The sequence below is a fragment of the Centroberyx gerrardi genome, chromosome 3 (genome assembly GCF_048128805.1).
Source record: "Centroberyx gerrardi isolate f3 chromosome 3, fCenGer3.hap1.cur.20231027, whole genome shotgun sequence".
In the NCBI taxonomy this organism is placed as follows: Eukaryota; Metazoa; Chordata; class Actinopteri; order Beryciformes; family Berycidae; genus Centroberyx; species Centroberyx gerrardi.
Window position 1 is genome coordinate 20,566,949 of NC_135999.1, and position 27,061 is coordinate 20,594,009.

The 27,061-nt window shown below is 41.1% G+C and overlaps 1 protein-coding gene across 3 annotated transcripts; it reads right to left on the bottom strand.

Annotated features, from left to right (window-relative positions):
* Nucleotides 1-3,800: 3,800 nt before the first annotated feature.
* rgl3a (ral guanine nucleotide dissociation stimulator-like 3a) lies at nt 3,801-25,072 on the bottom strand. Of its 3 annotated transcripts, XM_071924840.2 has the most exons (18): nt 24,922-25,072; nt 23,539-23,825; nt 16,387-16,676; nt 14,385-14,429; nt 13,896-14,065; nt 13,220-13,374; nt 12,791-13,102; nt 12,527-12,630; nt 12,072-12,156; nt 10,823-10,897; nt 9,388-9,474; nt 9,230-9,262; nt 8,986-9,107; nt 8,719-8,814; nt 8,344-8,479; nt 7,531-7,797; nt 6,613-6,727; nt 3,801-6,466 (listed from the first exon to the last, which is right to left on the bottom strand). In XM_071924840.2, the coding sequence occupies exons 2-18, from the start codon at nt 23,740-23,742 to the stop codon at nt 6,312-6,314; spliced, it is 2,451 nt and encodes an 816-aa protein (XP_071780941.2). In that variant the 5' UTR covers nt 23,743-23,825; nt 24,922-25,072; the 3' UTR covers nt 3,801-6,311. The 3 variants fall into 3 exon arrangements, with proteins under 3 accessions (XP_071780941.2, XP_078147158.1, XP_071780945.2); XM_078291032.1 differs by lacking the exons at nt 23,539-23,825; nt 24,922-25,072 and adding an exon at nt 19,860-20,081; XM_071924844.2 differs by lacking the exons at nt 10,823-10,897; nt 23,539-23,825; nt 24,922-25,072 and adding an exon at nt 19,860-20,081.
* Nucleotides 25,073-27,061: the final 1,989 nt, after the last annotated feature.

Genomic DNA, 27,061 nt, shown 5'->3' on the forward strand with positions numbered 1-27,061 from the left:
GTGTGTGTGTGTGAGTGTTGCAGTAGAAATTTGTGCATATGTTTGCCAACGTTCTGCACACGTGTGTATGTCTCTGAAATAGTGAAACAGCCTGTGGAAGAAATTAAGCTCTAATCATTTATATGCATTAAATCTACTGTATATATATCATTCTTTCTTTAGTTTTCCACTCTGCAAACAGATTCACACTAATCACACTATACACACTAATAATCACACTAATAAACTTATTGTTTATATATCTAGAAGGGAAAATGTTGTCCTTAACTACCCAGCAAACATTTCTAAGTCTATCAGTTGACTCATGGACATCTTGAAATTTTGGCCCAAATGGGTAATTTTACTTAAACATTAAGTAAGATAGGCCTCAAATTCAGGACCATAAGCCTAACTCCAGATGAGATGGTTCTTGTTACAGGTCTTGCTTATGCCATTAAAAAAACAATCCACGTAACACAAACTATTTAACATCAATTTCAGAGGCTCAGAGCAAGTCTTCTGCATCTCACTTTCAACTTGGATTGAACTGAGGCTAACTTACATTCGGCTATCACATGATATCAGTTTCCTGGATCAGTCAGCCAGTTGATTTGTTTGATACAGTTTATGTAGAGTACGTTCACTGGAGGAAACTGTCCTGATCTGGCCCTGCGCACATTATAATTCATTAGGACTCAGTAAGCCACGAGGCGCCGGGGCAGAGGAGGACATCAGGAAAACAAACGACAACTGTGGAGAAGACAGTTCTGCCCTCAGAATAAAAATCGGCTTGTTCAGTGTTGTCTCTTTATAGCTGCACAAGACACACACACACACACACACACACACACACACGCCTTAATGTAACATAAGCAGTCAAATTAGGGGAAGGGGAGCATGTGACTTGTAGCTCACATGGAGGTAGCAAGCCAAAGTGTGTCACTGCCACATCCTGACACCCAAGCACAGGTGGTGACAGTGTGACAGCTAAAACTAACACACGTGTCACACATATGTGAAGGCCAGACCCTCTAGACACCTGATATAGATACATGTGCAAATGTATAAAAAAAACATTACTAAACACCACACACATACAGTTAAAGACAGTCTATATATATACAGTAATGCTGTAAAGGCATGGTAAAGGGAGAGAGTACACACACACACACACACACACACACACACACACACGTAAGTACACACATGTATGAATCCACATACCAACAACCGCAACCACAACCACACACATACACACGCACACGTAAGAAAAAATACACACACCTGCATCCACACATGCAGACAACCTCTCTCTCACACAAATCATACACACACAAACGCAAAAATATATACACACATATACAGGAACACACCCCTATACACACATGTAAATATACACCCACATGCAAATACACACCCGCATGCATCCAGACATGAAGACGACCACACACACACACACACACACACAAACGCACACATTAACCATTTGCTCTTGGAAAGCTAAACCCCAGAAAGAGAAAGCGGAGAGTGTGTGAGAGGTGGAGAAGTGTGTGTGTTCATAGAAATATGGAGATGACAAAGTGCAGCAGCAGCAGAGGAAAGGCAAAGCGGGTCACAACCTCCCGCTACGACACACACACACACATCTGTCACTTTGAACTCTGACCTCCCAGGTTTTGTGTCCTTGATGAGGCCACAGAGGCGGGAGAATGGCCAGGTTGTTGTTTTAACCCGTCTCTTGTTTTTCTAATCCATATATATTCTACTTTTTTGCTTTTCTGCTGAAGCCTATTACTTTGCTGCTGCAGCAACCTAATTAATACGTTGCATCTTATCTTAACCTGTCTTACATTGGTCGAAACATGTAGGCCACTGCTGAAATGACTTCGAAATTGATTGGTTGATTGACTGATAAACCGATTGATTATCTTTGAATGGAAAAGGATGACAATAGCACTTAAGACACTAGGCTGAGGTCACTTAAGGACATTTTCTTCTCTCCAATGGGTTCTGCTGGATTTCGCAACCTGCACATCTCAAGTCACAACATCTCATGCAAGAAAAGCTAAAGGCAGTTTAAGTTTAAATTCCTGACAGATAATTTGCAAATGTGTTATAATGTGATTCCCTTTGATGCATAACCTGGGTCAAAAATGACCCGGCTTAGTGTTGCTTTGATATATTATCTTTGCAATCAATGAGTTTTGTAATTTAATATTCAACTATTTTGTTTTTGATGTCCACAAATTGTTGGCTTCATTTCTAGTTGAAACGAATGAGTGAATGAGTTTTTGCATGATCACCCCAAGTTTCCATAACATGGGTCAAAAATAACCGGTGTATTGAATCTAATGCATTGCTCCAGTCAGGGTAACCTAGGGTGTTTCTTTGCTGTATCTTTCATCATTAAATATCTTGTTCTTGATGTTCACAAATAATTATTTTCTTTTCTACTGTATTACTTTTTGAGTAATAGTTTTTGCATTGCAGCCCCAAATGACGCCCACACATTCTCTATGGAATTTGATAGGGAGCTATGATCGTCATTACTTTAATGTAACAATTTCATCACTTTACATAACCAAGTTATATTTTACATTTTTTCTCAGACAAGGTTTGATGTCTTATGATGGATAATGTTACATAATATTTGCACATCCCTTATTATACAGCAGATGTAGATGCTGACTGAGGACCAGATACCAGATCTAGTGATATTTAGACATAAATACTGTTTTAAATACTACTTTTCCTGATTCAGAGTCTGAAATCTCTGATGCTGCTGACCTGGAAGATGACAGAGGGACAGGCTGGAGTTGTGGGCCTGAATGTCAAGCTCTGCTAGAGGTGAACAGACAGACGAAGAGGAAAGTCAGAATCAGTCTAATAGAGTTTAAAATGGTTTTATTGGAGGGTTTTATTTTATTGGTCAAATGCTCCAATTTCAAAGGGCGGAGAGCAGCAACAGCAGAGAGGAACTCAGGGCCTCTATTGGTTTGACACTCCTTGCTGGTGGAAAAAGAGCTGGGACGTCTCTGTGGGAGGTTTTTAAGGCCACAATGAGGCTCAAGCTAAAATGATGGGCTATCCACTGCCCTTATATATTTAAATATTATGGAAATTATTTAATTGCATGAAATGTGCTGTAAAGGCAAATAAACATATTTCAAATATTAAAGCATTCTTGCGTGATCCAAATGACAGCTCAAATTATTATTTTTAACAAAATGAGTAACATAGTATTCCTTTATTAGAAGGTCATTTCTGATAAGTTATGTATTCTCTGGGTTTGAATAGGTTACGTTGGCCGTTTACATAGCCTACAATTTATTTTCCAAATATGTTTCGAGGGAAGGTATCTAAAATATTTCCTCTTCTAATAATAGGAGTCACAGTGCTTGAAATAAACAGATTAGAAGTGTTTGCATCTGGCGCCATCTAGTGGTCGGTGACAACTGTGACGTTTATCCAGATAATTTCATAAGTGATTCTTCCTGGTGAACCTGCAAAGTCTGAGATGGTAATATTTTTTAAAGGGATGATTATAAACATAACCCTAATCTTAATCTTAACTGTAACCTCTCTGGAGACTTTATGTTGATATTAACACCCCAATTAACAGCCTTTCCTTTTCTTCTGGACCCTAAAAAGTCAACCTCACCCACAAAGATCAATATTACAGTTGACAAAGGTGTTTGTTTAGCTTACTGTGATTTGGTTTTCTTATCTTCTTATCAGGAATTAATGACTTCATCCAGTAGCAAACCCTGAGCACTACGGTTCAGTAAAATATAATTAATTACAGCGTGGACACGATGATAAACATTTGCAGTAAATTGGCTTTATTATTAGACATGTCATGATAATTACAAGTGACACTGAAAGGCAAGTGCTTAGATTAAACTAAAAATAAAGCATCTGTTGAAATAAAATATTAGCACATACACATGTAGGCTCACAGAACAACATACATTATCTTGACAATTTCACTCCCAACTCACGTTTCAAACCCATAGAGTGAAGGAGAGAATGAAAGAGAGCAAACCAGTAATGCAGCAGACAGACAGACAGACAGACAGACGGGCGACTCGCTCATACCTCATGGCTGCCAAACCTTTGTCTTGTTACCAACCTTTCTCCTTACTCTCTGAACACCACATTAACATTAAAGCTGCACCCAGTGATGCAAAGTCCCACACTTCTTCACCGGCAGTGTTTTTTTAAAAATGTATTTAAATATATTTCAAACAGGGGTGTGAACCACTGTGGGTGCTCGTGCATTATCAAAGGACCGAAAGGACAATAAAATTTGACTTGGATCTGCTTGAGGATGCTGTCTCATCGGTTAATATTATATTTCATCAATGCTTTTTCAGAAACACAAAATTCACTTTCTGATCATTCCTGAGAGCTGCCTTGTTTGTTTTGGGGAGGATGTCATCACATCACTGAGACGATCTTAAATCTCACATTAAAGTCACATCCTGGGACTTTTCATATTCACATACAGGAGTCATTCTTCAGACTAATCTGGTTCACACCGTAACAGATATGGAGTGGAAACAGACAGTTTTACTTACACACTGAGCAAAGTCACCCTGGATTGCAGACTGCAGTGATCAGCTTCCCCTCCCTAACCAGAACCTTTGGGGTTCATAACGAAGAGGCAACAGCGACCCACCCCATATCAGCATCTGAGTGCCACTCTATTGTAAATTGCTAGCATAAATGTCGTAGTCCACTCATTACAAGCAAGGCCACTTTAAGACTCACGCATATACAAGTACGCATGCATGCACACTGTAGTCACATACGATATTTCCTTCATTTAACCACGAGAGCAGACAGAAATGTCGGCACTCTTCCTTCAAATTGATACAAAAATAAACCTCAAAGACTTGAGGACATAAGATAACATTGATACCGTCATTACCTGAGGTTATAGTACAAAAGGAACTAAAGGACATGTACGCTTAGTAACATTTAAGACTGAGAGGAGGATGGTGGGTCCATGAGTTGAACCCTTCAACCTACCATCCCAAAAAAAAAAAAAAATATATATATATATATATATATACTAAATATATTATAAACTAAGACACATTTACATTACACCACCATGGCACTCTAAAAGCTGAACATTGAAATGTATTAAATAATTAAAGATGATAAAATTACATTATGTTAAGTTACATTAAGACATTAAAATTGTTAATTAGAAAACGACTGGATACTTAGGCTACTTTATCTATCTGTTATTATATTGCCAGTTCTAGCAGTGTTAACGAACCTGCTGCCACACAGAATCTCCACTTCAGCAACAACCTGCTTGAGTCCAAACAGTATTTGAAATACCATTAAGACGAGCGGCATTTGCAGATTTTGGGGGAATCCTGTTGCTTTTCAATGCTTTAAGCAAGATTGAACAAGAACAGCTCAATAATTTCAAAGATTTTACATTCGACCCAGATCTGCTTGGGAACGCCGTCTCACCGATTAACAGGAAACGTCCCTACTTAGTAAAACATCTTTCCTCTGCGGCCTTTCTCCAAGAAACACAGTGGATCCGGCTCACCATACGGGCTGAAGGAGAGATGAAGACGTGTTGTTCCTCTGTAGAGTTACAGCCTGCATGACCATCTTCCTCGACCAGCATTAACAGGCTGGCTGTTCCTTAACCCTTGTATTTACGCAGCCATAGTGACAGTCGTGGTGCTGTAAGCGTCAGGTGTGGAGGACTTACAGTATGTTCAAGAATCCACAATATGACAGATGCAGGGTGAGAGACTGCAGCACTTGTGTACAGTACACATCAATAGTCCTAGAATATCACAGCTTATTTGCTTATGTTGGCAGAGAAGAAAGGTCACGGGTGTGATGTGGTTCGTTTATCCAAAGACGTTGATGAACGGGATAATAGAGAACAATGTGAAAATACAAAATTCGCTATTTCCTCCTCCATTTCTTCTTCTTAGCATTTCTCTTCTGTGTACTTGCACATTTCTCCATTATGCCATCTTCTTGTATCACTCTTCAAACTGTCCGCAACTTTTCCTCTGAGACTTATTTCCTGGCTTAACGTCTTTCAGCGCAGACTTCATGTATTCCATGACACTCCGGGTGAAACCTACTACCTCTTGATGAAAATGCCTAAAGTGACTTTTCAGGCTCTAAGGTTACTTGGGAAATCTCTATGGCAGAACCACTTGTATCTGTTGCAGAGTGAGTAGATACACACCTGTAGATCTGCTAGTGGGCTATTGTTCCAGGTGAGCAGTTCCTCTGTATTCTCCTCGATGTAATTCTAACATTCAGACAGGATCGGTTTCTATTCACTTGGCATGGCGGCTCTTGGGTTGAGCCCCGGGGCTGGAAGGGGAGCCAAGATGTCTCCCGTGGCTCCTCCAGCGCTGGCGCAGGACGAAGTCGTAATTGGCCGAGGTGCACATGGCGTAGAATACGTTGGCTTTGTCGGGGATCTGGAGCTCTGGGGCAGAAAGAGGAATGCTGATTAAAAGGAAAAACCCAGCCACAGATACTCTTACACTGTTAGGTATCGTCAATCTGTGAGGCTCAACGCATTCCAGGAGCTACTTTGTGATGAAGTGTTGTAATTTACTTTTGTTAATTCACCTTTTCCATTGTTGAGCACCTGGCTGAGGCTGAAGTCATGGCAGCTGACAGTCTCCATGTTGTGTTTCTCTAGAGCTCTCTGAATCACGTGGGGTGTGTGGTCTTGGCTGGTCAGCTGGGGAGCAGACAGAGGAGCAGGTATGCAAACAGAGTCAATACTTTATCTCTATATTCTCTGTATATTTCTAAACACGTTTTGGAGACACTTATTACTGGAGACATGTAACGTTCTATTAGGCTGATTTTTAAATTGTTCGACTCTCATTTCCCAGAGAAAGTCAACAGGCTCTTTTTCAACCTGTGACAGTTACAGTGAGTGTGTTTACATCCGAATATGAGCTTTATCCCAGCTAAGGTCTTAGTCAGGATATGGCATTTACACAGAATGATCAGTGACCAGTTTTTCATATACCTGTATACATTACTGGCATGTTATTTTGATACATATGACTCCATGGAAACAGCACTTGTGCTATTTGCCCAAACCCAACAGTAAATGGGATATGGTGTTTACATGAGCCAACTCATAAAACGGAATATTTGAATATCCAGAATATGAACAGAATATTATTGCACTGTTGCATGTAAACGCACTCATTGTTGTTAACAGAATGTTGAGCATCTCTCCTGCACCAGTTTTTGTTTACATGCATGTACATCCTCAATTCAAACTACTATAGGTTAGGGCAAAGCAGAGGTGGAAAGTACATTCTTAAAGGGAAAGGACACTTTAAACTCACTTTTTTCAACTGTTAAGGTTCATGAATCTTATAATGTGGATTTTATCCCGGATTCGTATCACCGACTAACAACTGAAATGACTTTATTTGAATGACGTTGTTTTGGTGGTGTGGAGATTTTAAAGAGTAGAAGAAGTGCGAGTAGGTTACAAAAACTCTTGACTTTCATTTTCCTTACCAGTATGCTCTTGTAGACATTACCGTTGTTGCCACACTCCACACTGACCCTGATGATGCAAGAGTCAGCAACCTGCTTGTTGTAGACGGGCAGCAAAGGCTGAGGAGAGCAGGTGGAAGACGACGACTCGGGGCTCATGACTAGGGAGGACGAGCTGAGGTCCGGATGGGAGGAGCTACAGGAGGAGGTGGAGAGACTGGGGGAGGAGGAGGACATGGAGGTCGAGGAGAAGTCCTCAGCTACGTTGTGAAGAGACCCGGAGAGAGACTGGGGGAAGCGCAGAGAGGGACAAATATGATTATCATGCTCCAATTTCCAGCTAAGTTCCCTCCAGAATATAGCAAATGGCAAACATCTTGACAATGGCATATTTATACTGTCCAGGGTCTGAAAATAACACCCGCCAAGCAACAAATGCGGATGAAATTTGTCTTTGGCGGATTAATCAATGAGATGATATTATTTAAATGCCTCAGTTATTTACAATCTTTGGTCTTTGTCTGTTTTCAATCTTTGTCCCTGCTGACCACCGTACCCTCTCTGACCGACTGACAAACAGCCTGTTCATTGGCTGCCTGTTACGCTGCTCTACACAAAGCTGTAGCATCTAAACTTCTGTGCATCTGCTGTCGGGATAGTTAATTAGCCTAATGTTGTTCAAATGACACACAGCAGGTGTGAGGTCATCAAAAACAAAAAATGAAGACTGTCTTTGTCGACTGTCGCACACGTGATTCTGTATGTGTTAGGGTGACATATTTCTAAGAAAAGTAAGTATACTAGCCACATTTCGGACACTGCCAGTGGCCATACCTTGAGTTTGAGTCTGAGGGGCGAGGGCTGTGGGGTCGACAGGTCCTCCATCTCCGAACTGCTGGAACCAGAGGAGGACACACTGATCTGGTCAGCATGCGTCTTCCTATTGGAGCTTTCACTAGCTGTTCGCAACCTGTGCACACAGGGACGTTTCAACTGTTTGCCTTATCAGTGATTAGTGCCTGAAACCCATTCTTAGAAGGCTGGCATGAGAACCTACTTTCTATTTACAGCCAGTCATTGAAAAGGATCACACCTTTTGTAAACTGTGATTATTAAGCTATCCAAGTTAATAAGGAAGAAGGATTTTCATCACAGCAGCAGTCATAACAAGCAGCTTGAGGTGAAATGTTAGCTTATAGGCAGACTTACGAGGTGAGCTTTTTAGTGAGCAGACGATGGCTCCATGAGCTGGGTGAGCTGGGACAGGGGTCCACCGGGGGCTCCAGGTCACGGGACAGCTCATAGCTAGAGGAGACAGTGACAAAAAAAGGAGAGGGTGGACTGAGTCTCAGCTACTGAGTCTATCAGTAGCTGATAACACTACAAAACTGGCTTAAAAAAAAAAAAAAATCTATGTTCTTGTCTATCCCACTAGGTTGTCTTCATATTGTACTGTGGTGTCAGTGTGTGTCTCACCTCTCCTGGTCTGTCAGCAAGGTGTGTGCCTGCAGCCAGGCGGTGATGTGAGGGTTAACTGGAAGGCTGTACTGGGAACAGGAAGCCTGAAGCTGCCGGATCTGGGAAATAATCTCAAACTCCTGGAATAGAAAAGGAATAAAAACAGAACAGAACAGTAAAGAACTCGTAACTCTGAAAAGGCTGTTAAAGTTGAGGACATTGGAAGCCTTTCTTGAAGACACCACTAGGAGGCGACACCTACCCTTCTGCGCTTCTCAAAGTTGATGAGTCCACCCTTTGGAACGGGAGACAATAATTATTAGTGTTATATGGCATCGTAAACCTACTTAACTGCCATAAAAGAACAAACAAAAACAGTGGGTGGGGGTTGTGGGCCGCGCCGGTGCGATGTGTGCTCACCTCCACAGTGTCAGTGAGTGCCGTGTCCAGCATGGTGAGGACAGTCAGGTAGGTGCCCAGGTACGGCACAATGCCACTGGTGCAGCTCTGAGGGACAAACAGGAGGACACAAAATCATGCAACATGTTAATACTTGGCGCACGCGCACACACACACACACACACACACACACACACACACACACAAATGCACACCATAATCATCATCACTGCTCACCCATTAAAACATTGCACTTGAACATCTGGCTCTAAGTTTTGTTCCATGCACACACTAGGGTTTCCCATATATTGATTATATTTTAAAGGTGCAATAATTAAGATTTTTACTATCCCAATGTACAACATGACCATAATACATCTGTGGGGATATGATAGGGTTGTAGATCAATACCACTGACTCAATGATTACAAGTGCTGAGATTTCTGGCTTTCAAAACTCACTTTCCGGTCTGTACTCTCATTAATTTTTAGAATGAAAACTCCCCACCCATCCACCCACCTGCTCACATTTGACTGCTCAATGATGGGGGACAGTGCTATAAGCGAGCGACTGGCGTTGCAAGACATTTTCTATTAACAGCTGCCACCCAAGCACATTTTTGTTCTTGAATGATTGCAGGTGCTGTGGTGCACTAAACTGGTGTTTAAACCTGGTGCTTCTTGTCGATGGAGTTTAATGTCGTCAAACACTGAAAGCGTGTTAGTGAACTACAACAACCATAATTCATAGCACCTATGACGCAGTTTGTGCCAACAGAAACTAAATAGAGGCATGATTGAAATGCAGCCTACACAATATACTGAGGAAGTAACCCATTTGTAATCAGCTGCATGTCATACTTACTCCATAAATCTAGAGATAATCAGATGGCAGTGTAATTTAGTTAGCAGGTTAGCCAATACTAGCCTCTTTATCTTGTAGTTCAGGGAGTGAGAGACTTTAGTGTCTGAACAAAGACAAGATACTGAGCTGAGCACATGAAAAATTTAATGGAGGAATTTTCTGCACACAGCTCCCCCTCACCCTGCCAAAGTAAAACTGCCAACCTGTGGGAAACACTGCTCACATGTCAAGTTTTATATCCTCGCCTACATAATGGGTAATAATAACAGTCATGTGATTTCAAAGCACGTAAGCTTTTCCATTGAATGAACAGATGAATGAAGAAGAGGGAACTGGAAATCTGAAGTCTATTTTAGTAGCGCATATCAGCTTTAATCTTACCCTAGACTCCAGACTCTAGTTAAACTGCATGTGACTTTTAGGGAAGTAGAACTGATGACCAAGCCAGTGAAAAACTTAGACCTCTGCTTTTCATTTTGCGTTGGCTGGCAGGCTGACGGATCCACGTTATTTTGGTGGTTGAACTTGACAATGAGGAAGCAAAGGTTATTTCCGAAAGAATGACATTATTTTGTGTGGGAGGCAGTCTTACCATTTGTTTGGACACGGGGCAGAGTCTGGGTGATTTGGAGCCCAGGGTGCCATTGTCCTCTGGGTGACTCCCATCCTGCAGCAGATAAATACAAGAGTCCCATTAGCTTTGATATAAGAGGCCCTTGTCATAACAACACTATCACTATAAAATTCCTGGGTGAGTCCTGAGTGGTTCGATGACAACGTGCTTAAGATAGTTACATAACTGTTCTTCATATGATATGGAGCACCTATTGAGATCGTGTTGTTGGGTGTGTGTGAGGGTGTCTCCCTGTTACAGGCTGAGTGACACCTAATTAACATACACTGGGTGTTCCTGTTCACATGTTCATACACATCACATCGACCTGGTTACAGGTTGTTGTGCCTGTTCTATTTACAGGTGTGCGTGTTTGTGTGTATTAGGGGAGTATTATATGTATTGAATAAAATTAGTAAGGACTCAAATTGCTCACCTGATAGTAGACGAGCCACCTCTATTTGTAGGTCTGTTTGTTTGTATTGGTCATGAACAATGGTGCTTTCATTACTTTATGGAAACTGGCCTGACCATGATAACAGCCATATCACTAAATAAACATTCATATCAATTGTTTTCGATGGGGCAACGGCTCTAGGGACAAGAAAGGAAGAGTGGCGGGTAACTGCAAAAACGTTCAAGGATTTGAGGAAGTTTAGTCCTGTAATTTTAGTTTAAAAATTATGAGACTGACATCAGATCAAAACAATTTTGATCTAATGACAATTTGTGTGTGAATGATTGATTTTAAGGCAATTCCTGTTTCTGTTATTAGATTAGACCTCTATAAGAACCGGGCTCTGTGTGCACTGCAAAGGTAAATACAGTGTGCGCTCGTACACCAGGCAGTACGGTAGAAGTCACACAAGCATGAGGTGGTGTGTGGTACATTCACATACCAGGAAGCAGCTCAGTGATTTTGATTTTTGATTAAGTACTGTGGCTAAGTCAACGTATAAATGAAATAGTTTGTTCAGTGATTCTCTCAGTTACAACAACACTGTGCTACCACAGCACTTCGGTGTTAACAGGTGGAGTTTTTAAGGTCAACGTAGGTTCACTCACTCCAACCATGCACCCCCCTCACCCCACCCCGCCACCCAAGCACCTAGAAAGCACCAGCACACTTGATGAAATAATTATCCAGATTTTTCCTTCATAAATTATGCAGCACCATCAGACCACATTATCCTGGATGTTTGTTAATGTAGAAAACACAGCTGGTTACCTCCTCCAGGATCTCTCTGCTGGTTAACACACAGTTCTCATCAGGGAAGGTCTCACATAGGTGGTCAAAGCTGGCCATACATTCCCTGAAACAAAACATATCCAAGCTATTAGTTTTCATAGTTGTAGATTCAATATTCACGACTGCATAATCCAGTTTGGCAAACTCTAAGAACCTGTAATGTGCTTCTCACAGCCTGCTTTTTGTGATTCAATGAGCCAGAAGTGAAATAATTTTGGGAAATCAATTTTATAAATTATTTTCTAAATCTCTCCTTTATCCACTCTCTGAACTGTTTAAAAAAGTCAATATTTGGCAAGTTACAAGTCCCACTGCTAGTTTTTCCTTTTATGCCCACAGAAATGTCTTGATGGTGCATTTGACATGATTCTGAGTAAAAACAAATCAACATCACTGAGTTAAGGCCTAGCAGTGTCTTGGAATCTCTCTCTGACCTGCTGACAGCGGCCCAGGTCTTCTTGAGGCGATAGACGGCGTTGGACTGCAGGGCTGAAAGGATGGCTCTCAGAGAGGAGAAATTCTTCAGCTGTCTGCACTCCTACAGAGAGAACAGCAAGCCAGGTCGAAACACAAAGGTTGCTTTTCTATGAAAGTTGTACTGGTTTGACAGAAATTATGTCCATATATGTCACTGACTATTTATGGCATTTTACTGTATTTTCTCCCCATTCTCTCCCAGTTCACTCTTTGATCCTGACCTGTGCGATGGCGATCCACCTCTCGATGATGCGCGCTCTGTGGGCGGGGCTAGTGTGTGAAGAGCGAGGTGAGCCTGGGGCAGTGGAGGGGTAGAGGAAGGAAGAGGGGGACATGGGGGAAGAGACAGGAGAGGAGGTGACGGGGCTGGGCGTGGGCGGGCAGAGCAGTGAAGTGATGACACGGTTGGTGACAGCGTTGAACTGGGAGATGGTGGCTCGGACAGTGGGCGCCAGGTTGCGGTTTTCTTTCTTGTCGCGCTGCGACCAGACGCAGCCGAGGCAGTGGAAGGGCACCACTCTGACAAACAGATCCTGCAGGAGGAAAGAGGGAGAGGTCATACGACTGAGAGAGGAAGAGTGGTCAAAAGAAACGTTTCAGAAAACATCGACCCCCAGAAACACAGAAATAATTTTTTTGTTGACACCTACAGCATCCAATCTGGTCAGCTGCTCTGCGACTTCCTTCACAGGAAAGTCCATAAAGATATATTTGGCCATCTCTCCTCCTTCCTCCTGATCTCTGTGTTCCTCTTGCTGAGACTCACCATTCTGCTCTGATGCAGAATGGCTGATTAAGGTGCAATCTATCAAACAGACCGAATTATGAATGATAAGTAAACAGAGAATAAAAAAACATACACAACACTGCTTTGTTAATAAAACAACAAACAAGAGGCACTTGAGCTGCCTAATGTCCCGCCCTAATCATCATGATATATTAAACAACCAGCTAGTTAACACAATAATTAGCAAATATTTCTGTCAACACACTTGTATTCACATAACAAATGGGTGGTATTAATATGAACTCCACATCTTAAAGCATTAAGCAGTTATAGTAGTTTAAAGAAAATCTGTTTTCCTCTCATTAATATACAAATTTATGCAGCAAGGTGCTACAAAATCTAACCAGATCATCTACTCTACAGGCAGAACCTGTGGTGCGAGTATGAAATTTCTATCATGCATTGTGAATGTGTGTACGCACAGACAGAAATACCATGACACGCCACCATGATGACTTAATGTCCCACATACCACGTATCATAGTGGCGGGACATAACAAACAAATTAATAAATAAACCTGTATCCCATTTTGCTGTACCTTGCTCCTGGAGCCTCTTGAGCAGGCTCTCGGAGATCTGGGCCAGGCGTCTGAAGCAGAGCCGGTGTCGCAGGTGGACACACAGCAGCCGGAGGGCCTGGTACTGAGGGGGCCCGTCAAAGTCCTCGCTGTATTCCTCCAGCCACAGCCGGATCACAGGGGGGAGGGTACTGAGGAGGACGGGTAGGGAGATTAATAAGCATTAATGAAAGTGGATGAGAAATCTGCTGTGTTTTTAAAACCTTTATTTATCCAGGTTGGTCCTGCTGAGATCAAGGACCTCGTTTACAAAGGGAGACCTGGCCAAGACAGCAGCAGCACAATTTGTTGCAGACAGAAATAAAAACAAGAACATTTGATAATTGATAATTAATCTCAGGTAATAGAGAAAGGAAGAAAAGGAGACAGAGAGAAAGAGAGAAAGAAAGAGACAGAGAGAGAAAGAAAAACTGACTTTGGACTGATGGTAAAGCCAAATTGCACTCTCACCTCCTTGGGCAGACAGTATTATCCAGGTTGGCGATTGAGTCATCTCTATGGAAAGGGAGAACAAAAAAAAAAATCATGAATGCTAAATTAATTAAGAAGGTAACAACACATAGCGGGGGGCAGCAGGGTGTCCTAGCAGTGAGAGAGACCCTCCTATAACAGGAAGGTCCCAGGGTCAAACCTCCCTGTACACAACTGTTCATCCTGCGGAAACGTCCTTGTACAAGACACTGAACCCCTACCAGCTGCAGGGACTGTGACCTTCTGGAGGGGCGCAGGCAAAAAGACAAACCTCTACCTCGGGGATCAATAGAGGATCATAAAAAAATTGTATATAGTACATAACTCTGAACCCTTCTGCCATGCTGTCTCATTTCTAAGGACCTGACCCCACTGAGGCTTAATTCACAGTCATTCTCTTTATAGCTGCAAAATGCTATACAAAAGAGCAATTTTAAGAAATTTAATAAAGGGGTTTTGCGCACAGTGATAAGTAGTCAATTGCATTCGAGTAATCAATCCAAGAATGTGAAGGAGGGGATTAAGAAAACACTTATCAAAAGAGTTACAGGTGCTTCACAAGATAATGACAGCATCAAAAACTTGTATCCTGTACAAAATCCTGTAAGCCAAAGGAGTGAAAACACACTTCCCAGACTGCACTGAGGCTGACACCACTTTGAGCTCACAGGAAGCCTGTTGCCACCAGCACCACAGATATGAGGGTGTCTGTTTGACAACTAATATATCAAGTCTACAGCAGCAATGGCCATAGGTTCAAGCAGGCAGCCATTTGCAATACATTCAGCAACACTGAGCTGTAAAGAACTAGGTACAACGAAAAAGAGAGACTAGGCAAGTTTTATGGACTTGGATTTAAGCCTATATGTTATGGTTTTTCAATTATCTCTATTGGTAAATGAATTTAACTTTCATCCAAGTCTGCAGTGAGGGACAGATTGGTCTATAAAAACAACTTTGGTTTCTATTGCCTGTTCTTTTCAGGTTGTGACTATAAGACTTGTCATAGAAACGTACCCAGAGTCAATAAAGGATTGCTTATTGTATAGCTCAAGCTACATAAGAGACTCGGTGACTGTTTAACAGCTGTCTCTCTCAGACATTGTTGTCGCATCTGTCATGTTGTAAAAACCGGTTAGGCATATGCTACTAATCACAATGCCACTTAATTACGCATGTGGTGACACGATTTTTGAAAGTGGGACATCCTGGAATATAAGACACTGCCACTGTAAAGCCACACCACCTGCCAACCGTGACTGAAGATATGCAGCAAATATCGCAGCCTTCAAATCTCTAGCTGGCTCCTGATAAGGCACGCTATTGTTGGAGATTTAGGCCAAGGACTCAGTTTAGTCTTCACATGATGACTGAAATCCTACAGTAACACTTCCCCTGCAGGGCAGATCTTTTTCAATATTTTTCTCAGCCAAATGGCAATAAAAAATAATGTAACCACAGGGAAATGTAGCCCTAGAGCATCTTAAACCAACTCCTCAGCTTCATCATAATGAAATCTTTATCTTTTGTTTTATTTTTTAGCAAAGTTCCCAGCACTTTGCTACTCTTGAATCTCCATTTCTGAACTCTTCTGTCCACTGACCAAAACATGAATGCTGTGTTTAATCTGTGTTTAAGCCAGTTCATTCTTTAGTGATGACTTTGATCCTTTTCATTAATTTATCCTAAGTCTGTGTAAATCGGCTGCTTGTTCAAATTATTGCTGACAACTTTTGGACTAGATTTTCAGGCACAGAATAAATAAAGCCAGTCTTTAACTATACCATCTTTGAGCAGAGATTCTTCTCCAGGATAAATTGTAAGACTGACAAAACGGCTCATAACTTCATGTAGATCCCACTACAAGTCAAACAGCAGCTGGATCCTGATGTCTGGACTTGCAGCCGACTGAGCCCTCATGGTTTAGCAAACATATTTCTTAGCTCAACAAAAGTCTGATCTGAGTCTGACCAAGTCTGACCTCTGAAACAGCAGTTCTATGAGGGTGCTGGTGGAGGTGAAGGCCCTGTAGGTGGAGAGGAAGATGCGGATGAAGTCGGGCTCCTGGTGCTCGCGGTCCAACAGGTGGGTGACCAGACGTTCCAGGGTGCCGGCCTTCAGTCTGCGCACCTTCACCGTGTGGTACTGGATGAAGCTGAAGGCCGTCGGGGGCTCGGCCGTGTCCAGGCCCGGCTGGACCGGCTCCCTGCGCAGCGTGATGCCAAACACGGCCCCGTCCTCCACCTCCTCCCCCCACTCCTGCACTGGGTCCTAAAGGGAAGACACAGGCAGAGATATGGGACAGATATAAGACTTGAATGCAAGGTCATCCAGATACGGCAAAGACCAGATAAGTATTTCAGTGATAACGCCAACCCCAGCACGTGATACAGTCTTCTACCCTGCTCCTCACTTGATCATATGGTAGATAAGACAGACCCAGCTGTCCAGTAGTTAATTAACCTGTGATGTACCGGAGATCAAGGATGGCTATGGAGTAGGAGGCTTCTGTTGAATGAGGCACATGTGGATCCTCTACTACAGTACAGAGACTTAAAACAGCCTTAAGATTTTACTACATAATACCAGTATTTACCACACAGTATGGGGCATTGAGGAATCTACTTGCCACAGTGCCTGCTTCAAATGAAGATGTTCTTTTTTTGTCATATTATCAAACCGGTATTATGTCAAAAACATCATTTTCTTGCCTTTTTTTTGACATCTTAATACCTGGATGACTGAAATGAATCTACACAGACATACTTGCCCATACATTAATGTATACACAGATAAACTAACAGATGCAAATAGCAGAAAAGGATAAATGATGACTCAACCATAAATTAATGACATAGGCAGTTTTTCTGTCCTAATAATTTTGCTTTTGAACTCTATAGGACAATTCATAGGAATAAAAAAATTGTTTGCAATGTCTTTACTAATGTTGAGAGTACAGCATCATGATTTGAATCTGGCATGACAAATGAGACCCTTGGTTATTTTCACTGATTTACTTCATACAGCCCCACACTATTTGTAAGTTGTATGCAGAAATGTATGCAGAAATGCAAAAAGGCTCGAAAGGGAACCTGAAAATAAGATATCAACAGCCTGGTAATGTTTATGGGTTGGAGACTTTTAAAAGTCATTGTAATAATTTTTCACAGCACATGAAAAACACTTTACTGAATATAATCTTGATCTGTTCAAATGTTTTTGGCACAAAAATGAGGCGACCATGTACAAAAAGGCTGTGGTTTTTACCTGTCCAGTTGATTCGACTGAACATAGCCTAAATTTAAAGCTGTATAAACATCAGTGGACCTACTTATACACAGGCTGCATGTATAAAAGACTTAATTACATTCAAAGCCTGACATACTGGAACGAATACCTCAAGACAAATGAAATAACCATTCAAACTATGAGTCATTTCATTAAAGGTCAAACACAACGTCAATTAACCTCATTCTTGATATTCTGCCTGTAACCCAGCCTTGAACTCTGACGCAAACAGACACCTGGTGATTAGACCGGCTGCTGTGATGACAACTTGTTTGGCCGTCTCCAAATGCTTTTGGATCCAAAGAAGCCCTGTGTATTGTATACATTCAGAAACGCAGTATTAACTAGTTGAACCACAAAAATGGCGTTTTATTTTTTTTTCCAAATGATACAGATTTTCCTTAGTCTTTTTTTTCTCTCAGGTATATATGACTTTATATCTGGAATAACAGCACCAGCATGCATTCATTTTGCCACTAAAGAAAAAATGAAAGTGGTCAAGAGAGGTCAGGCCTTGAATGTAAGTTTAGTTGACACGTTGGCATGATTGATTTTACCATCATCACCATGGCAACTCAAAGGGAGTGAGCACTGGGCATACAAAGCAAAACCTAATTAACTGGACACATTACTGTAAAAGGAATCCTTAGTGGGTTAATATCTCTTTGTCACTGTCCATGTTATTGCCCATTTTATTGTTTTGTCCCGGCACCTATTGCTCAGTCGTCCTGGTGGTGGATCAGTCTTTGAATTGCCCAGTGCAAGGTGCCTTCCACTGTTTTTGCTAATAAGGCTTACATGGGAGTTTTTCATTGTCTTCACTGAGGGTCTAGGTTTGGTGGTTCTGGTCAGGCTTTACTCAGTAGGCCTGTTCTGTCTTTCCAACATGCTATTTCATGTCCTGTGCTTTGTTTTGCTTCCTTGCATTTTATTTGCATACTGTACTGCATCATTTTGTGTTGTGATTGTTCATCAGATATAGGTAGGCTTGTTCTCTGTAAAGTCCTTTAAGACAGTGGTTCTCAACCTGCGGGTCGGGACCCCCCAGGGGGTCGTGAGACAATTTTGTGGGGTTGTGCGATGATTCATGGGATCGAAAAAATGAAATTTCTACTATACAGATTTATTATGATGTGTATTTTTTTCAGCTTTTTCTCTAATTTTTTGCATTTTTCTTGTAAATTTGGAATAGTTTTAAGCCTAGCTTTAGTTTTAGGCCTCTGATAATTAATAAAATGGAACGACCCAAAAAGAGAAAATCGTTCTTTGGTTGAACTGTTCACAACTCTGCATATGCACACCTGTAACTGGGGGTCACAAGTAGGCATCTCTTTGTTTTAAGGGGTCACGACTCAAAAAGGTTGAGAACCAGTGCTTTAAGAAGACATGCTTTGTGATAAAATTTCCCTTGGCTTAATGTATGCACAGTGTCAATGAAACTATGAATAAGCCAGACTGAGGAAGGGGGGAATTGCTGACAAAATGAAGCATGATGCTGACCTCTAGGAAACTGCCTCCCTATTCTCAACAACTACAGTATAACCAGTGCCCAGCTGCTCCAGTGGTGCTGCTCTGCTCAGAGGACAACAGTTCAACACTGTGATTGTACTGGTAGCACACAGTTGCCAATTTGTCTATATGTAATCAGCAAGCCATGATACAATGGGTATTACTTTGGTAGTCAGGAATAGACAACATCATCACCACATTAAGTCTCCATATAAATAAAATTGGAAAGCAGCATCTAGCACAAACAGTTTAGAGTCAGGCTATTCTTTAAGCACCTGATATCATCATATGACAGCAACTCACAGAAAAACATCTATTGTTCCCTCCTCAGGTCAGACACTGGTGGTCACTGAATGAACCCATTATCAATATGTTTGTCTTGGTGAACACCACACAAACACACACACACACACACACACACACACACACACGTATAAGCTAATAAGGAGGTGGTCTAGCAGAGCCAATACAAAAGGCAAAAAAATAAATAACATGCTTGAAGGACCATTTCATAACGGATTAGTCAGGAGCCAGGTGTTGACATGAATATTCCACGCCATTTAACTATTTCGAGTCGATTCAATATTCTTCAAAAACAAGACAGAAAGTACCATTAATCGTCAAAACGAGAAACATAACCCCAAGTTAATAACCTACCATTGATAAGTGCCATTTCCTCATGTTTGCAGGTCCGAACAAATCAGATAGACATATCCGTCCTGTCGGGGAACTTCTGCTAGCTTGTTCCAAGTGGAGCAGATCAGTGACAGTTGCTTCGCTCCGTCCTCCGACAGTTCACTTCTACTTGAATTACATCCGCCAGCTTCATTTTACAGGTTGCATGTTACAGCGACGGAAGCAAAAAAAAAAACAGTTGATTTATTTCCAGATCTCAGAGGAGAGCAAGTGCGTGAGAGCCGAGGAACCAGTTTCAGTGAGAGGAGGGGTAGGGAAAGGCACTGACCGGTGTCCGACTGGGCGGGGCTAATGGAATGTGACAGGTGTGGGCGGGGCCTGGAATCCCCTTGGAACCACTGCATTGCTGACCAATGATGTGTAGATTTCAAAATTGGAATTGGACAAAAATCGAAAATTACTGGTACTGTTGATGTTGTTACGATTAGTGGGCTTGCTGAAAGCTTGCCCATCAATGCTACCCCCACTATTTTAGCATGATTATTATTACTATTAGAGGTAGTAGTAGTAGTAGTAGTAGTAGTAGTAGTAGTAATAGTATCTCTAAAAAGGGTTTGGAGGCAAATTCAATTGGAATTTGTAATTGCTTCCTTAGCTAGACCCGTTTCCTCCTGTCTGTCTTTTAGGCATATGATTCTGAGAGTTGCTACTGTATGTTTTGTTTTATGTGCTTTTAATGTTTGCTTGTATGTTGTTTGAAATTCTGTATTGCTGCTATCTTGGCCAGGGCTCCCTCGAAAAAGAGATCTTGTAATCTCAATGGGACTCACCTGGTTAAATAAAGGTTTAATAAAAATAATAATAATAATAAAAACAGGGGTGGGAAATCATGTACCATGGACTGCCAAGAGTATGCACGTTTTCCATTCCAACCAAGGAAGGACTACACCAGCTGATTTTACTGATTAGTGATGTAGTGTGGTATTCATAGCATTCCCATGATGTCACATGCATTTCCTACCAATATGGTGCTTTACCATATACACAGGTCATTGGCTGTGGCTGTCATTTGATTATAATCACCTGTTAATTTATAACAATTATCTGTTATTTTCCTGCCAAGATGGCAGTGTGGTATGTGATGTAGTACGATGTATATGTACTATGAATATGTTTATGATGTAGTATGACACAGGGTATATAGTATATAGTTATGTAGTATGGTACATGACATATATATATATGATATTGTATGTAAAACCCTTTGAGGCACATGCTTGTGATAAAGGGCTACATAAATTGACTTGACTTGAATTAGTTCCTCCTCTCTGGTTGAAGGTGTGTTAATCAGTGAAATCAGCTGAAGTAGTGTTTAGTTGGAATGAAAACCTGCAGATTCTTGACACTCCATGCCACATGGTTGCCTGTCCCTGATCTAGAGACTCCGTTCCAACTTAAAAATATTCATGTAGACTTAAGGAGATATGTGGATGTGTTCAACCTTTTGGTACACTTTATACTTTTTTAAAAGGTATTCAACTTTTAGTCTTATTTTTTTCCCATAGAAATGAATGGAGACAGTATACTGACATTTGGTGGTCAAACTAAACACTTAAAAGATTAACTTTCCAATGAATTTAACTTTCTAACTTCTCAGACTGAATCAAGCACACGTTCAACTGCTTTCAACTAGCTGCCACATTTTCACAAGAAAATGTACTTTTCTCGTTTTAGAACACGCTGAACTGTTGAAAAGCTACAAAATGCTAGTGATAATTGGACAGGTAGAAATATAATGCAAGATACTAAAGAAAAAGCTCTGTGAGCCGGAAATAAGATGACTTCAGACCGATATCAAATGCTCGGAACAACATGGAGCAGATACTTGACATTTCTTCCTGTCACTTCGCTGCCACTACCTCTAAAGAATCCAGTCGGGACAGTTTTTCTCAACAGCTTCTCGCTTACTTGTTCCTACCCATGATGTCGGGTGTGGTGGGTAAATGACACATAAAACAAGTCTGATCTGTTCCTAAAATGTCACTTCGATTGGTTGACTTCAAGAAAAGTCATAAGATCAGGAAAAAGTGTAAATTAAGAGTAACAATGAGTGGGTGGCACAGCCAGCATACAAAAACAGCTGTTTGGTTACAAAATAAACAAGTCAACTGTGTACTAGCTTTGCAGTATGACTGAAATCATTGCATTTAATCACATTCATGGAGATAAATGAACTCACTGGCAGCAACACATTATCATACCCCTAGCTGAGCAGATGGCATGTCTTTAACCAGGCTGTCCACTCATTAGGCAGAGGACACCCTGAGTTTCAAAAGGAAGACTGAGCAATTTTGTTGAACTAATGAATCCATCTCTGTCTTTCTTCTGTTTACCCATGCTGCTCGGTCTATCTATGTAAACTAAACAAAAGAACAGACAAAACAGCACCAGAAAAGAGCTCAATTAATACTGATTAGACACATGAATGGGTGATGAGGTGGCAGGCCAGCAAGGGAAAACACACACACACACACACACACACACACACACATTTGAAGTTGTCTCATCAAAATCTCCCTGACTGCCATGTTCAAATGACATAATTCAGCAGGAAAGGATCATACTCCAGGAGTGATATACACACTTCCTGGAGCGTCTCCTTGTCACAAATAGCTGCTGGTGTGTGACGTCTCAAGTGAAACTGTTCAGCAGAGTGGAAACAATAGCAGAAGTTTACAGAGAGCCATCTGACGTAAAATCACCAGAGTATTGAAGTACATGACAGCTGTTATGCGACACACTAAACTCCCATTCGTCACAGGTATCTGTATAATTACACTGGCAGTGAAATGACCCCTAATAATTCACTGCTCCATGGCTCTTATATACCAACTCATCAGAGGACACTTTTAAAGTTATAGTAAATCTAGGACAGAGAAAGTAAGTTAAAATCCACACAGTTTCATTCCAAAATTAGATATCCACCATCTGAAAAAACACTACTACTATTCCAAAAGATTGACAGCACAAAATTGAAACAAATTATGGTACTTTTTAAAAGATACTAAGAAACTTAAGGCTTTGTTTTAGAAAATGGGAACACTTTTCTAAACTGAATCCTCCGTATTTAAGCGACACTGAATCATGAAATTCGGTAATTATCTTTTTTTCCCCAAATGGACATAAAGCATTTTGGAAATTAGCTCTTCACATGGATCCCCTTGATCATTATAAAACCAAAGTGCCCTGGGTGCCTATATGTGTGTCACTTTCACTTTTGCTTTAGTTTTGAACATGCCAAAAGTGTTAATTTCATATTCAGCAACTGCTGTTCCTACTGTAAAAACTGGAACACATGGAAAACATGGAATACCTCAGAAACCTCCTTATCTCAGTTTTTGCCATTTTATACCATAACTTACATCTGACATTGTCTCCCACATTTAGAAAATGTCTCATGAGCCTGGGACTAAGTTTAAGCATTGATAGAGAATTGTAAAATACAACAGAAATACATGCAAGTCAGTTAAGAGTTTCTAATGATACTGAAGGTTTCAGGACACAACACCAGCACCTACTACAGAAGTATAGGACATAAGAGGAGCAACAGGGTTTTCAAATGCATCTCAACACTACAATCCCCTCTGATCTGCTGGTTTACCGTGCTAACCTGGTGTCGCACTGTTCTGTTCTGACTCACCTCACATTGTCCATCAGTGTCCAGCAGGTGGAAGCTCCTCAGCCAGACGCCGGGCTCCATGTCCATGTGGACATCCACACGGTGGCTGGGCCTCAGGCACAGCAGCCTCTTCATCCTGCCCACCCTGGACCTCAGGCCCCGACATTCGCCTCCACCACCAGATCCAGATCCTCCTCCTCCACAGAGAGTCAGAGTGGACCTCATCTCCCACCGCAGCTGCAGGGGGGCTTGGTGTCGCGCTGTGGGGCCGCTCTCTCGTCAGACCGCCACCATGGCTGCTGCTGCATCTGTGTCAGACAGGATGGTGTCAAAACGATAAGTGATGTGCCTCACAGAATCGTTTCCTCCTGAAAATAAGAATCATTCTGGGAAGATAGCATTTTACCTTTGATCCAACCATCAAAGCAGTCTTCAGGTTTATAGTATATGCCCTAAAAACTTAGGCATTTAAACCTACTGGTTGAATTTAATGGATGAGGCTCAAAAACTGGGTCAGTGGTAGTTTAATTTTGATTTAAGCATTAAGAAATCATGATTACATTTACCATGGAAGGACAAAAATAAGACTGTGCCTTAATGTTTCAGCATAATTCAATTCATTAGGATTTGCGTTAGCACGATGACATATGACCCCAATTCTGTGAATTCCATTTGGAACAGGAAATGCACATAAAAACCTGACTCCTAACCTACTACTATGTAAAAATGTCTTTTAAAAAGCTGTTTTGGCTAAACTGACTTGAATGAATCCTTTCTTGAATCAAAACACCTTTGAGTAGTTGGCAACGATCATTAAAATCAGTGTTATCATGAAAGCATGACACAAAAATGTACAAAAACTACAAAGTATTAATTTGACTGTGCCAGTATGAGATGTCAAGTTTGTTTGTACAGTCCTTAAATTACTGTTGCAGTCTCAAAGGGCTTCACAACACCTACAATTATGAAAACAACAAATGAAAATATGAAGACCACAATGATGAGACTGAACTTTCTGGTTTTTAACCCTGTGCATGCTGCATTACCTTATTTTATTGTGCATTGTCTCTAATGTATAGTTATATGTTAATACAGATTGTGTGAGCTACTGGACACCTGAATTTCCCCAAGGGGATGAATAAAGTATTTATCTATCTATGGTCAGTGTTCCAAGTAACTCTAAAATACATTTTATAGGCTAAACAATCAGGGCTATCACTCATTGACACATATATGAAATTCACATTCACAGTGACCTGTGTTAAAAGAATTGGAGTTGCTGACATAAGATGAATGATCATGTTTCTCTTACTGCCCCCCCAAGGAAAATCTTTACAGCTCAGCATTCATTCGGCACTCCGAATACAGGCCATTATCCATAAACCTTTAAAATAGTCACTCAACTGTTCTCTTCTGGCTTCTCTTGAATCTGCATCTTGTAAATCCTCCTGAAGACCAGGTTAAAGGTGTGTTTCCCCCAAGTAAAGACAGAATATTCCAGAGGACACGCAGTGACAGTGTGACCCTGACAGACAGACTCAGGCAGTCACTGAGGACTTGATTGTTCTTTGTGGGTGGATGATGCTCTGTGTGTGTGAGCGTGTGTGTGTGTCAGTGAGTGTGTGTTGGAATGTCCTCCTCCCAGTTTGGTTTGCCTGTATTGTGCAATACACACTCATGCCCCATTTGATTGCATTTCAGATCCCATTATTCCACTTCACTACTCCCCTCATTAGGATAAAGCATCCAAACTCTCTGTCCTCATTTCCCTCTTTGGCCCTCCAAATATACACTGCAGCATGTCTGTGAATGGTTCGTCTCGGCAAAATCGTGTATAGCAATGACGACAAAAGTAATGTTTCGCTCTGGATTCGCGCTATTTCAGCTGCACAAGTGTACAAACGGGATAATTTGATTTCGACTGATTGATGCCACTGAAGAGATTCCGGGTGAAATGTTAGGCTAAAGGAAACTGCAAATGTGTCTTACCTGCGCGTGGGCCTAACACTGTTCAGACGAGGTGAGCGTTTAAACCTGCGCTGACAGCTGCTGAGTCATGTTTAATTTCAATTTCTGGAGGAAGTGGAGGAAGCGCAGTCTGACAGATTCAAACTCTGTATCAGGAAGCGCACAGGTCCATCTCTTCTCTCTGATTGGTCAATCGCCTAAACATAAAATCTGTTCGTACTAAAATATCAGGATTAGAGCGATATATCGGTGGTTTGCCGATATATTGGCCAGTCAATGCCATCCACTAATATGATGTAGGTCTGTTAAATTTCTTTGCAGATTTGATTTATTCATTTAAAGGTTCAGTTATGTTTATTGTAAATTAATTCTTCATTTTAAGGCCTAATGTATCCCAGAGTCATTGATTAGGTGTTATCTTCTGACCCACCTATCATGGGTTTCAGTGGAGAGTTTTAGTGTCCTATGATAGTCTAAATGCTGTTTCAGAGATGTATCCATCCCAACAATAATAAAATTATGGGGGAAACTGATTGAATGACACTGACTGAATACTTTTTTGTAATGAAAATGGTCAAATTTAAAGATTCTTCAGTCTAAATACTGTATGGAGCCTATGTGTCAGTATTGGCCTTGAAAACCACATAACAGTCAAACCCTAATGTATGAATTGATGTCATCAGGATTGTGTGTATAAATAAGCCTAAAAAGGTGGGAAAACTCTGAGTTTAGGTGAGTTTAACCTCCACCACGTCCCTGTAGACAGCAGAACTTTAAGAATGAATGACATACATCCCACAGCAGATTATATTACAACCCCAACTGCTCTCCTTTTCACCTTGTACTGAAAGACTGAAACATCAGGGTCCACTCCTTCCTATGACACATTTCTCTTTTACACACACACACGCACACACACACACACACACACACACACACACACACACACACACACACACACACACACACACACACACACTTACACTGTACAAGGAACACATACTCCCTATGATTCAGTGGGTCGGTTCAAAAAAGCTTTTGTTCACACCAATCAGCTGTCTGTCCGGTTATATAAGTCATTCAATCCCTGCTGCTGTGACCATGTGCAAGGAAGAGAAACAAAGACAGAAAAACAGACAGAGAGAACACCACTGACTAGTTCCTCTGATATTATGGTATGAAGGATTATTGTTCTGCCAATAACCTGACAACACCCAAGAGCTGACTGTAAAAACTACTAAGCATTTGTGAAAAGAAAGCCAGAATAAACTTTAAGTTACATAACAGAAATAGTTCAATATTGACCTCACTTGTCAAATGTGTAAAGGAGATATTTTTAAAGCAGGCCTACATAATAATAACATCAACTGTAAATTACAAAGTTGGCTATTGAGTTATAAAAAAAACATTTGGCATGCATGACTCATTTGTGAAAGAAATATATTCTAACAAAGTAGCATCTTTCAACCAAACATTGATATATGATGCCAAATGTCCAGACAATTGTTTGTCTTTATTTTTTTTAACTTGCTAGCTAAACTTTAGTTTGATAACAGGATCAGGCATTGACTCATGC

Bases quoted from the DNA above. Each gene is read 5' to 3' on its own strand.
- rgl3a (XM_071924840.2), bottom strand. From the start codon at position 23,742: ATGAGGTCCACTCTGACTCTCTGTGGAGGAGGAGGATCTGGATCTGGT. The intron at 14,066-14,384 runs GTGAGAGTGCAA...CGTCCTCCTCAG, and splicing joins AATACTGTCTGCCCAAGGAG to TACCCTCCCCCCTGTGATCC. The intron at 6,728-7,530 runs GTAAGGAAAATG...TCTGCTCCCCAG, and splicing joins ATGTCTACAAGAGCATACTG to CTGACCAGCCAAGACCACAC.